Below are 12,975 nucleotides of genomic sequence, written 5' to 3'. Positions count from 1 at the left end.
ACTGAGGCACAGAGAAGTCAAGTGACTTGCCTTAGGTCACACAGCCAGCAAGTAGCAGAGCTAGGATTAGAACCCAGATCCTCTGACTTTCAGGCCTGTGCTCTTTCCACTAGGCAACACCGCTTCTTCTTATTTTTAAAATGCTGGGCATCATTGGGAAAGGAAGATAAAACAATACAAGATTTTTAGTTTTTGCCATCATTTAAAACCATGGAACATCAGTATCTAGCTCACTGTGTGAAGTTCTGGTTAGCACCTCTCCGAGGAAAAGATATATTACAGGTGGAGAAAGTACCCCCAAGGTGACCAAGATGATCAGAGAATTGGAATAGTTTCCGTAGGCAGGTAGAATCACATTGTTCAAGAAAATTAACTACAACATTAAGCAAAGATTAGCTGATAGTTATCACAGGGAAATATTAGGAATGGCTGGAGGCATTTGCTTGGGATTTTGGACCCACTATGGAATTTGTAATGTAATTTCATATTTTCTAATGTATGTTTATTTTTTTAAGATGAAAATTACAGAAGATGATCTTTGGATCAGAACGTATGCCCGACTCTATCAGAAGCTCTGTTCTTCTACAGGAGATATTCCCATTGGAATCTACAGAACTGAATCCCAAAAGCTTACAACATCTGAGGTTTGGAAGGTTCCATGTATTTTATACATATTTCTATGTAAAATTTGGTTTGTTTTGGTTGTCTCCTCTGATGTGTGAAGTATATCATTTTAGAAACCAAGAGAACATTACGGTATCAAACCTGAAAGTAGCACAGAAAAAATCTTTCAAATTCCGGTGCCTCCCAAGGGTTGGCAAATGTGTCAGGTCTCTGCTTGACCTCTGAGTCACATCTGGAGCCACTGGGAGCCCCACAAAGTGGGAAGCAAAAGCATTGCCTGGAAATCCACATTCCCTGATGCCCACTGGAAATGGAGTGGAATGGAAACCTGGAGATGTCCCAGGATGAATTCCCCGAATTTCCTGCGGGAGCCATACTGGAGGCTCATGGATTGGCTTGGAAGTGGGAGTTGTCCAGCATCCAAGCACGAGTTTGGCTTCGGGTTGGGAAAGAAGTCACTGCCTTTCACAGGGGCTGACACAATTAGTGGGCCATAGGAGACACTGGGGATTCAGATCAGAAACAGTTGCTTTGGTCAAGAAATCCAAAGTCTATGTGGAATCACCTTTAGCACTAGAAAATCTTTTAGGAAAGCAGAATTGGACTGGATAGCACATTGCACTCTTTTGAAGGACAAGTATTCTAAGTAAATTTGTCTCTAACAATGCACATCTTTTAAAACATTGTTCAGGGACAGGGGGAGGAAATTATTTTCCCCCATAAAATCTCCCCAGCAAATGTGAGAATGCCTTTTGCTTATATCACAATGCTGACATTAAGGATAGCTCTTCCGATACACGCAGACCTATGTGTTCAGCAATCAAAAACTGTTTTTAGCTAAAATATCTAGCTGCAAGAAAAAACTTATTGCTGTAATTTTCAAATAATTGCATGATTCACCTCTTCAGTTAAATGTGCAGACCTGGACTGGGTGTGTACAATGAAAGACGTGCAAGGAGTGAGACTTTGGATCCTTACTGCCAAACGTTCTGCTCTCCTAAATGGATTCAACTCTCCCGAGTTCAGCAGTCACACCTGTCACAGCTAAATCTGGCTAAATCAGCTCTGTGACCTGTTATATTTATAACTGATCATTAATCTCTACCCTACAATTGCAAGGGAAGAACACTGAAGAAATTACCAAGGAAAACATCCTTTCCTTGAAAAATCAATCAGTCAATCAGTAGAATTTATTGAGTGCTTACTGTACTGTACTAAGTGATTGAGAAAATACAGTACAACAGAGGTGGTAGACACAATCACAAGGAGCTTACAATCTACAGAGAGAGACAGTAAAATAAATTAAAGGTAGGGGAAATAAGTAGAGTGTAATACTGTGTACTTAAGTGCTGTGGGGCTGGGGTGAGTATCTAACCCAGCCAAGTGCATAGGTGATGCCAAAGGGAGAGTGGGTAGAGGAGTGGGGGCTTAGTCCGTTAAGGTTTCTTGAAGGTGGGGTGATTTTAACGGGATTTTGAAAGTGAAGAGAGTGGCGAACTTAGATATGCAGGGGAGTATTATTTCATCTGGAGTTAAACTGGATATTATGGTGCCACAGAGATTCCGTAGTGATGAGCAGAAGTCTTTGTTCCAGTCAGAAGGCTGAGAATTCATCAAGGCTTTGAACGTGGGGAGATCGGAGGTCTATCAGATTTGAAAGTGAGCAAGTTCCAGGCAAGAAGAATGGCAGGAGCCAGAGGGCCGTGATGAGAGAGTCAAGAACATGGCACAGACAGGAGGTGAGCTTGGGAGGAAGTGTGTGGGCTTCTCGAGGTACAAAAACACTTCCCAAGCACAGTTTCTTGTACACATTGACAACACTTTTAGTGTGGACCCACAAATAACACGTTTCTGGTTCTTCAGTAAAACTATCCACATGGCTCAACAGCAAGGCTGGCAGAGAGTGAGAGAGAGACAGTGTCAGAGAGAATCCCCTCCCCACAATTTAAAAGTTTCTGTGGGGCTTGATCAGATTTCATTGCCAGATGACTCTGGGAAATATAGCTTCCAGGCAGATTTCCCCCTCAGTCCCTGACCGACCTCACTTCCATTTGCAATGGGTGAAAAGGTAATAAAAAAGGGATCTTTTTTGAGATTGACAAGACTCTAGATTGTAAGCACCTTGTGGCCAGCTATCAACTCTTTAGTATTGTACTCTTCCAAGCGCTTAATACAGTGCTCTACAAACTGTAAGCTTTCAGTAAAACTAATGATTGATAGAGCTAAAGACCATGGTGAAGTCCAATGTGCTCTCCAGCTGAAAGTGCTGTCAGACCATAGAGGCATAGTGGGTTGCTTGCACGATTTCATCAAAGGACCCAGGATTCTCTGGTTCCCAGAGGTCAGCGGAGTGCTAAGAGCCAAGCCCCGTGGGAGAAGTGAGCTCCCAGATCAGCGCTCTATTGCCAGTAGTCTCTGAGATTCAGAGTGGGGAAACTGAGGCCCACCCCCAAGCAACCAGTGCTGTGACAGCAAAGCTCTGTTTCTACAGGAACAAACTCTGGGAAGACTGTGGCAGCATCATCCCAGGGAATTCCTGGGAATGCTGTTGTGGCCAAGGAACATCATTTGATAATGATAATGATAATAATAATAATAATAATAATGGCATTTATTAAGCACTTATTATATAGATAAGCAGCATGGCTCAGTGGAAAGAGCACGGGCTTGGGAGTCAGAGGTCATGGGTTCTAATTCCGGCTCCACCAATTGTCAGCTGTGTGACTTTGGGCAAGTCACTTAACTTCTCTGGGCCTCAGTTACCACATCTGGAAAATGGGGATTAAGACTGTGAGCCCCATGTAGGACAACCTGATTACCTTGTATCTCCCCCAGTGCTTAGAGCAGTGCTTGGCACATAGTAAGCGCTTAACAAATACCAAAATTATTATTATTATTACTATTACTATATGCAAAGCACTGTTCTAAGCACTGGGGGAGATACAAGGTGATCAGGTTGTCCCATAGGGGGCTCACAGTCTTGATCCCCATTTTACAGATGAGGTAACTGAGGCACAGAGAAGTTAAGTGACTTGCCCAAAGTCACACAGCTGACAATTGGCAGAACTGGGATTTGAACCCATGACCTCTGACTCCAAAGCCTGGGCTTTTTCCACTGAGTCATGCTGCTTCTCTTAGCCACATTGATAAGCAGTGTTGCCTAATGGACAAAGCATAGGCTTAGGAGTCAGAAGGACCTGGGTTCTAATCCCGGATTTGCCACTTCTTGCTGTGTGACCTCAGGGAAGGGATAATAATAATAATGATAATAATAAAAATAGTAATAGTAATCGTGGTATTTGTTAAGTGCTTACTATGTGCCAGTCACTGTAGTGAGTGCTCGGGTAGATCCAAGATAATCGTTCCTGGATCCAAGATCCAGGTTGGACCATGTTCCACTTGGGGCTCACAATCTTTAATCATCATTTTACAGCTAAGAAAACTGAGGCCTAGAGAAGTGAAGTGACTTGCTCAAAGTCTCATGACAGACAAGTGGTGGATCTGGGATTGGAAGCTAGGTCCTTCTGACTCCGAGCCCCATAATCTGTCCACGAAGCCATGCTGCTTCTCAACAAGTCGTTTCACTTCTCTGTGCCTCAGTTCCCTCATCTGCAAAATGGGGATTAAGACTGTGAGCCCCAGGTGGGACAGGGACTGTGTCCAACCTGATTTGCTTGTGTCCATCCCAGTGCTTTAGTACAGTGCCTGGAACATAGTAAGCACTTAACAGATAACACAATCATAATTATCGTTATTAGTTATTATATTTTGAAATTTTTCATTCTGAGCATGTGCGGGGGAACTTGGAAGGGTGTGGCACTGGGGAAGAACTTCCAGGGAACTGGGCTGGAAGAAGAGAGAAGAGGGAAAGTAGGGAATACAAGACCGTAGAAGAAGAGGGAAGGAAGAGGAACTGAAAGGCATAAAAGGAAAAGTGCCTTCTCCTCCTTCCCCAACACATCCCCTCTGGTCCTCAGTGGGCACTGGGGCTGGACCGTCCCCCACCTAAACCTCACCCAATCGCTCAATCCACACAACTGACTATGGCCACCATGGGCCTTGGTTTCCAACCCCGACTCCCTTCCAGTCCACGACACGCAGACCCTGGCCCGATCGGGCTCCAGCTCGGCTGTGGAGCCCCAAGGCTCCATTCACTACACTAGAAGGACACAAAGCTTTACTGCATCTGTAAAACACCTTATGACGAATCTAAATTTTACATTGGTTGCGATCAATGTCAGAACTGGTATCACGGCCGCTGTGTGGGTATTCTGCAAAGGGAGGCAGAGCTCGTTGATGAGAGAACCAATTTTGCCAACTTGTACTTCCAAAGTGCTTAGTACAGTGCTCTGCACACAGTAAATGCTCAATAAATATGATTGAATGAATGAATGAGAAGCATTATCATCATCATTATTGAGAAGCAGAGTGGCTCAGTGGCAAGAGCCCGGGCTTGGGAGTCAGAAGTCATGGGTTCCAATCTCGGCTCCACCACTTGGCAGCTGTGTGACTTTGGGCAAGTCACTTCACTTCTCTGTGCCTTAGTTCCCTCATCTGTAAAATGGGGATTAAGACTGTGAGCCCCACGTGGGACAACCTTGATTATCTTGTATCTACCCCAGCACCTAGAACTGTGCTTGGCACATAGTAAGCGCCTAACAAATACCAACATCATTATTTTTATTATTAGTACTCTGGCCAGCGCCCACCTCCTGCTTGTATCACAGAGACCCCACTTCTTGTTAATGCCATGAGAAGCCAGGCCCCGACACCCCTGAGGACTCCACCCCAGCTGGTAGGAGGCCTGAGGAGAAGTTGACTTCTTGTCTCCTTCTCGGATTCTTTAATCCAAGGCTGGAATCCAAGGTTGGGGTATGGTTTATGTAAGACAAAAAAAGTGTAATAACTATGACTACTGGTGACAGGTGAGTCTAATTTGGGTGTATAATTGTTTTACACAAATGCAAGTGTACCTACTCATCATAGACCCTCTATCTGATGATAAAGAGCCCCTCTTGGCCGTGTGAGTTTCTGATGTCACAGCTCCAGGGCCTCTCACCTGGCACCATCCTCCATTCCCTCTGGAGCCCCCATCTTCCTAGAAGGGGTGGCAAGGAATGCTGAGAGGCTGTGGCCACAGGGGCTGCTGTGATTGCCGGCCTCTGACGAGCCATTCCTGAGCAGTGAAAAGTCTGAAACTCTGCTCCATCAGCCAAATGGTTCTGCTGCTCCCAGTTACTTGTTGTTGACCTTGCCTTTTTATGTTTTTTTCATTTATAGTATTTCACTCCTCTCTTACGTGATCAGCACCAGCTTCTTCTCCAATCCCCGTTACTCCTAGATTGTGAGCCCCTTAGGCACTAGAGACCATGACTAACTCTCATCCTGAACACTTTTTCGGAGCTTAGTGCAGTGTCCTGTGCACAGTAGGTGATCAATAGATGCTACTGAATGAATGAATCCTGGGACAGCTGAATTTCACATCCTGCCTGTTTCCACGGGGGGAGGAAGAAATAAAGTAGGGGCCTGGGAGCCCGAAGACCTGGGTTCTAATCCCAGCTCTTCCACTTGCTAGCTGTGAGAAAGTCACTTAACTTCCCTGTGCCTCAGTTTCCGAGACTGCAAAATAGGGATCCAGTACCTGTTCTCCTTCTTACTTGACTGTGAGCCCCATATGGCACGGGTACTGTGACCAACCTGATTACCTCCTATCTACCCCAGCACTTAGAACAGTGCGTGACACATAAGTGCTTAACAAATACCACACAAAAAAACCCCCAAAACAAAAGACACAGTCAAGCATAGGCGCGATATGTCAGAGGCAGTGAATTATTGGGATACTCCTCCATGATCAGAATAATCTAACCCACAGCAATTAGGACTACAGATCCTCTGAAGGTGGGAAGGCCAAGAGGCAGGCTGGAAGAGTAGCAAGCATTGCAAGAGACCAGAGTAGCATGCGCAGATCAATCAATCCATCAATGGTGTTTATACTGTTGGCAGAGCAATAGCAATAATAGTGATGGCATTTGTTAAGTGCCTACTATGTGCCAGGCACTGTACTAAGCAGTGTAGCTCAGTGGCAAGAGCCCGGGCTTGGGAGTCAAAGGACATGGGTTCTAATCGTGACTCCACTGCTTGTCAGCTATGTGACTCTGGGCAGTTCACTTCACTTCTCTGGGCCTCAGTTACCTCATCTGTAAAATGGGGATGAAGACTTTGAGCCCCACAGGGGACAACCTGATAATCTTGTATCCACCCCAGTGCTTAGAACAGTGCTTTGGCACATAGTAAGTGCTTAACAAATACCATCATTATTATTATTACTAAGCACTGGGGTGGGAATAAGCAAATCGAGTTGGATACAGTTTTTATCCCCATTTTACAGATGAGGGAACTGAGGCCCAGGGAAGTGAAGTGACTCTCCCAAGGTTACACAGCAGATGAGAGTCAGATCCAGGTTTAGAAATCACGACCTTCCTGCTCCCAGGCCTGGGCTGTAGCTACTACACCATGCTTAGGAGAGTCCAGTACAATAGAGACACTATCCCTGCCCCCTAGGAACTTACAGACTAGATGGGGAGGGAGACAGTAAAGTAAATTACAGATCAAGGAAGGGCAAAGTATAAGGAATTGTACTAAGAGCTGTGGGGCTTGAGTGGGGAAGATATCAAAGTGCTTAAGGGTGATGTGGGGAACCGTGAAGAGACAATCAAGGTGCTTAAGGGGTACAGACCTAAGTGCATAAGGGATGCAGAAGAGATGACTAGTTGAGGAAATGAGGGATTCGTTGGAGAAGACCTCATGGAAGAGGTGTGATTTTAATAAGGCTCAGAGTGTGGGATGGACTTTCAATTGCCTATCTGCTTTTCCTCCCACATTCCCGTGTATGCATATGCTTTCAGCAGTACCTCCTTCGACTGCTTGGCCCAGATATAGTGATAACAATAACAATAACAATAATAATAATGATAATAATTTTTAGGCACTTACTTTGAGCCAAGCACTATACTAAGTGCTGTGATAGGTACAAGATAATCAGGTTGGACACAATCTGTGTCCCGCATGGGGCTCGCAGTCTAGGTAGGAGAGAGTGGGATAGAATCCCCATTTTACTGATGAGGGAACTCTTGACTTGCCAAAGATCCGATAGCAAACAAGTGGAGGAGTCGGAATTAGAATTGAAGTCCTCTGACCCCCCAAAAGGCCCATCCTTTTTGCATTAGGCAATGTTGCTTTTTCCTTTTTTTATGGTATTTGTCAAGTTCTTACTATCTGCCAAGCACTGTTCTACTTGCTGGGGTAGATACAAGTTAATCAGGTCAGACACAGTCCCTGTCCCACATGGGGCTGACTACTCCTTCTATAGGAGGGAAAAGAGGTACTGAATCCCCACTTTGCACTAGAGGAAACTGCAGCACAGAGAAGTGAAGATTGTCATACATCAGGAATGTGGTGGAGCCAGGATTAGAACCCAGGTCCTCTGGTTTTCAGGGCTATGCTTTATCCACTAGGCAACACTGCTTCCCTGCTTCTTACATATATGTAGATGACACCCCTGGCTTCAAGCCCCCAAAGTCAGAATGATCATGAGGCTCTGCTTTCATGGCCTTCAGTGCTCTGCACACAGTAAGCACTCAATAAATACGACTGAAGGAATGAATGAATTCATACTGAAAACTTGAAGCGAACTTTTACCCTCTGCTCTGTGGAAGTTTCTATTCTCCCTGAGCTAGCCTTAGGACATCTATGTTGCAGTTTAACAGGTATATGTGTTGTAACAATAAGGTCTGTTACTGCTGAAGACACTCAGACTTATCTCACAACAAACATATATATTTTTAACACATTAAAGGAATTCTTTACATAGAACTTGGTAATAGGGAAGAATAATTTCCTGCATCAGAGCATGCTTACATCATAGATACAACAATGAAACTAATAATGCAGGTACCTGTATTGTGCTTACTATGTGCCAAGCACTGCTCTCAGCATTGGGGTGGCTGCAAAATATTCAGGTCAGACACAGTCCCTGTCCCATGTGAGGCTTACTGAAATTGTCCATTAGGTCCGGATATATTTCTAAATGGAAAAGTACATATGTATAAATCCATTTTTCCCCCTTCAATCTAATTTTATCGAAGAGAGAGAAGGTAATGCAGCCTCTCCCGCCCGCCGTCTTCACCCCAAACCCGAGACCCTCAAAGCTGAGGAGGGGTGGGAATGGGGCCTGAGTAGGGAGGTAGGACATGGTGGTATGGGGCATACGAAGGAATAGTCCCCCTGGATTGTAAGCTTGTTGTGGGCAGGGAATGCATCCACCCACACTGTTGTATTATACTCTTCCAAGCTCTTAATACAGGGCTCTGCAAACAGTGAGCACTTAATCAATGCAGTCGATTGATTGATTGAGGGAAGGAAAGGATGGCAGAAGGGAACTGACAGCAAAGCCATAAATTCTGTGGGAGGGGTGGGGGATTATTGGGGACAAGGTTTATGGGTAGCACTGGGAAGCCATGGGAATAGATTGAAGGGTGGTAGGACAAGGGTGGTAAGGGGTATATTGGGATAAGGGGAGGATGGGTGAGCAAAGAAAATAAGTAAATAAGAAGACTCACCTAGGTAGCAGTGTCCCATTAAATCACATTTAGCATATGCCAGAGGAAGAAGTAAAAATCACCACTCCGATGCTCATTGTGGTCAGGGAAGTTGTCTACCAACTCTGCTATATTGTACTCTCCCAAGAGCTTAGTACAGTGCTCTGCACACAGTACTCACTCAATAAATGTGATTAATTGATTGATGTCGATTTAGGTGTGCAATTTTAGGGGGGCAAAATCACCGGAAGAGAGCTGATGGAAGATTTTTTTTTTGAAATCTAGCCTGGAAATATTATCGGATTACATGTGCTATTTGAGTCTGTGGAATGTTGTGGGATGTGTTAGTGGACTGGGTCTCGGCTTGTTTGGTTACCATTGTTTACCACTGTGCTTTGTCTTCTTTTCCCGCCCCCCGCTTTGTGTCAGTCTCGAGAAATGGCTTCACAAGTAAGTATCTGTTGTGTGTCTCCCTTCCCACCACTGGTTTGTTGAACAGAAGCCAAAGTTGTTAGAGGAAATAGTCCCTGAAGATCAAAGCTAATACCTAGCCTTGCAGAATGAGGCTATTTAATCACACTTAGGTGATTAGAAACCATTTTCCTGACTGTTTAATGACGACAGGTGTTTTATTGGGAATCATGCAAACTCATTTCCATGAGTTGTAGAAAATTGGTAACATTGGAACCATTGCTTCTCTGAAGCGGTATTTGCAGATGTCTAGACATTAGAGACTTGCAACAGTCATTGATACATAAGCACTTTATGTAAATCTTTTCTTCACTATACCAATCAAGTATGGACAAAAGTATTTTTCCTAGTGAAATCAGCCGATTGACTTAAATCAGGAGGGTTCTCTAAATTACAGAATCAATTTCGATATGTTTGAGGCCTAGATCGCTTTGGAAAATACTATGTTAATACCTTCTGTTGTCAGTTGCTTCATTTAAGTGTTCTAGAAGACAAAATCTGTAGTTTTATTTTACTTGAAAGCTTGCAATAATACATTAGAATTATGGTATTTATTAAGCACTTACTATGTGTCAAGGACTGTTATAGGCACTGGAGTAAATAAATTCAATCAGCTCGAACGTGGTTCCTGTCCCATATGGGACTCACAGTCTAAGGAGGAGAGATAACAGGTATTTTTTTTCTGTGGTATTTATTAAGTGCTTACTATGTGCCAGGCACTGTACTAAGTTCTGGGGTAGATACAAGCTAATCAGATTGGACACAATCCATGTCCCATATGGGGCACAGAGTCTTAGTCCCCATTTTACAGATGGGGTGATAAATCAATCAATCAATCATGTTTATTGAGTATATATGTGCAGGGCACTGTACTAAGTGCTTGGGAGAGTGTCATGCAACAGAATTAGCAGACACATTCCCTGCCCATAATGATCTTACAGTCTAGAAGGCTAGAGATTAAAGTCTAGAGGGTAACTGAGGCACAGAGAAGGTCACACAACAGATAAGGGACTGAGCCAGAATTAGAACACAGATCCTCTGATTCCCAGGCCTATGCTCTCTCCACTAAGCCACAGAGTTCCACATAGGCCACAGTGCTTCTCAGTGTTTTGCAGTTGTACAGGGTGGTCCTATTTTTAAAAGCTCAGGGTGGGTTGATGGTATGAGATCTGCAGAGAGCTAGGACACTGGGGAGCAAGACCACCAAGGTCAGAAAAGGCAAAGAGAAAGTTAGAGTCAGAGGGAAAGTGATCTAGAGAGAAAACACAGTTTGGCTGAGAAAAAAGCACAGAGAAACACAGACATGCCTACATAGAACAAGATAGAGGCAGAGAGGGAGACAGGCAGAAAGAAAAATACACAAGCACAGCACCCCACACCCAGAAATGCTGACAAATAATAATAATTGTGGTATTAGTTAAGCGCCTACTGTGTGCCAGGCACTGTACTAAGCTCCGGGGTGGATACAAGCAAATCAGGTTTTACACAGTCCCTGTCCCACGTGAGGCTCAATGTTTCAATCCCCATTTTACAACAGAGGCACGGAGAAGTGAAGTGACTTGTCCAAGGTCACACAGCAGACAAGCAACGCAGCTGGGATAAGAACTCATGACCTTCCGACTCCCAGCTACACCATGCTGATAGAGAGGCAACTGAGGAGACAAAAATGTGCTGAGAGAGAGAAAGATGAGAAGCAGCATGGCTCAGTGGAAAGAGCACGGGCTTTGGAGTCAGAGGTCGTGGGTTCAAACCCCTGCTCCGCCAATTGTCAGCTGTGTGACTTTGGGCGAGTCACTTAACTTCTCTGTGCCTCAGTTCCCTTATCTGTAAAATGGGGATTAAGACTGTGAGCCCCCCGTGGGATAGGCTGATCAGCCTGTAACCCCCCAGCACTTAGAACAGTGCTTTGCACATAGTAAGCGCTTAGTAAATGCCATCATTATTATTATTATTATGAGGCGTGATGGTTAGGCTGTAAGCTCCTTGAGGGAAGGGATCATGTCTACCAACAGTATTGCAGTCTCCCAAGCACTTAGTACAGGGCGCTGAACACAGTAAGTATGTTGCCGACTTGTACTTCCCAAGCGCTTAGTACAGTGCTCTGCGCACAGTAAGCACTCAATAAATACGATTGATTGATTGATTGCTCAATAAATACCATTGATTGATTGACACGAAGGAAAGGCAGACAGGGAGAGATAACGTTGCCCACAAAGAAAGGCAAAGAGATAGAGAGATGAATAAAGGTCCCCACAGGTATTGAAACAGAGAAAAACACAGACACAAACCCCCACACACACTTAGACAAATGCACACACACAGTTATAGAGAGTAATACAATGACAGAAACACCCACCCATACATCTTTGATGCAGTACATTTGCAGCAGTAGCAGCTGTTGCTGAATAGAGAAGGTGAAAGGCAGAGCTTGTAGCCTGTTGTTGCTGCTACTTTTGGGACTGCTGCTACCAATGACTGTCATTCCTGCCACTGAATTCATCACTACTATAATAATAATAATAATAATAATAATGAGGGCATTTTGTTAAGTGCTTACTATGTGCAAAGCACTGTTCTAAGCTCTGGGGATGATACAAGGTGATCAGATTTTCCCCTGTGGAGCTCACAGCCTTAATCCCCATTTTACAGATGAGGTAACAGAGGTACAGAGAAGCTAAGTGACTTGCCCAAGGTCACACAGCTGACAATTGGAGATGGGATTTGAACCTATGACCTCTGACTCCAAAACCCGTGCTCTTTCCACTGAGCCAAGCTGCTTCTCAATACTATGCGTTGAGCACCTGCTCTGGGCTGACCACTGCACTAAGTGATTGGGAGGGTACGATAGAGTCGACAGACATGCTTCCTGTCCACAGAGATATTACCGTCTGAATTTTTCAGCCTGCCTACTTGCAAGCCGTTCCCGTGGCCTGGAGCCCAGACTTTAGAAGTGACGGCACCAGCAGGTATTGCAATAGTGATTGCGGCAGCAGGTATCGCAGCTGCAGTTATTGCAGGGCCGATGGCAATGTGGGAGGTGTGAGGGGACGGGGCGGCACCAATGCCTCGCTTCTTCTCTGCCCACCTGTCTGGGAGCCCAAGTTCCTGCAATTCCAGCCGTCCCCCCAACAACTAACCTTCGCTGAAGAAGGGCTCCAAAGGCGGCTTTTACAGCTGGCTGGACCATAGGCTGAAGCAGGGTGATTGGACTCTTGCCACGGGAAAAGCAGTGTGGCTTAGTGGATAGAGCCCAGGCTGGGGATTCAGAAAGATCTGAGTTCTA

General features: G+C 44.8%; 1 protein-coding gene across 5 annotated transcripts in view; it reads left to right on the top strand.

Moving 5' to 3' along the window:
* The window catches only part of KCNT2 (potassium sodium-activated channel subfamily T member 2), a 368,421-nt gene that overhangs the window by 333,943 nt on the left and 21,503 nt on the right, over nt 1-12,975 (top strand). For all 5 annotated transcript variants that reach the window (XM_038757817.1, XM_038757815.1, XM_038757816.1 and 2 more), the window contains one exon: nt 516-644. In XM_038757817.1, the coding sequence (XP_038613745.1) occupies nt 516-644 (129 nt within the window). The remainder of the gene's footprint in view (nt 1-515; nt 645-12,975) is intronic.

The sequence above is a fragment of the Tachyglossus aculeatus genome, chromosome 16 (assembly GCF_015852505.1).
Source record: "Tachyglossus aculeatus isolate mTacAcu1 chromosome 16, mTacAcu1.pri, whole genome shotgun sequence".
NCBI classification, from domain to species: domain Eukaryota; kingdom Metazoa; phylum Chordata; class Mammalia; order Monotremata; family Tachyglossidae; genus Tachyglossus; species Tachyglossus aculeatus.
Note: the sequence above shows the minus strand (reverse complement) of the source record. Positions and strands in the feature narration are given on the sequence as shown.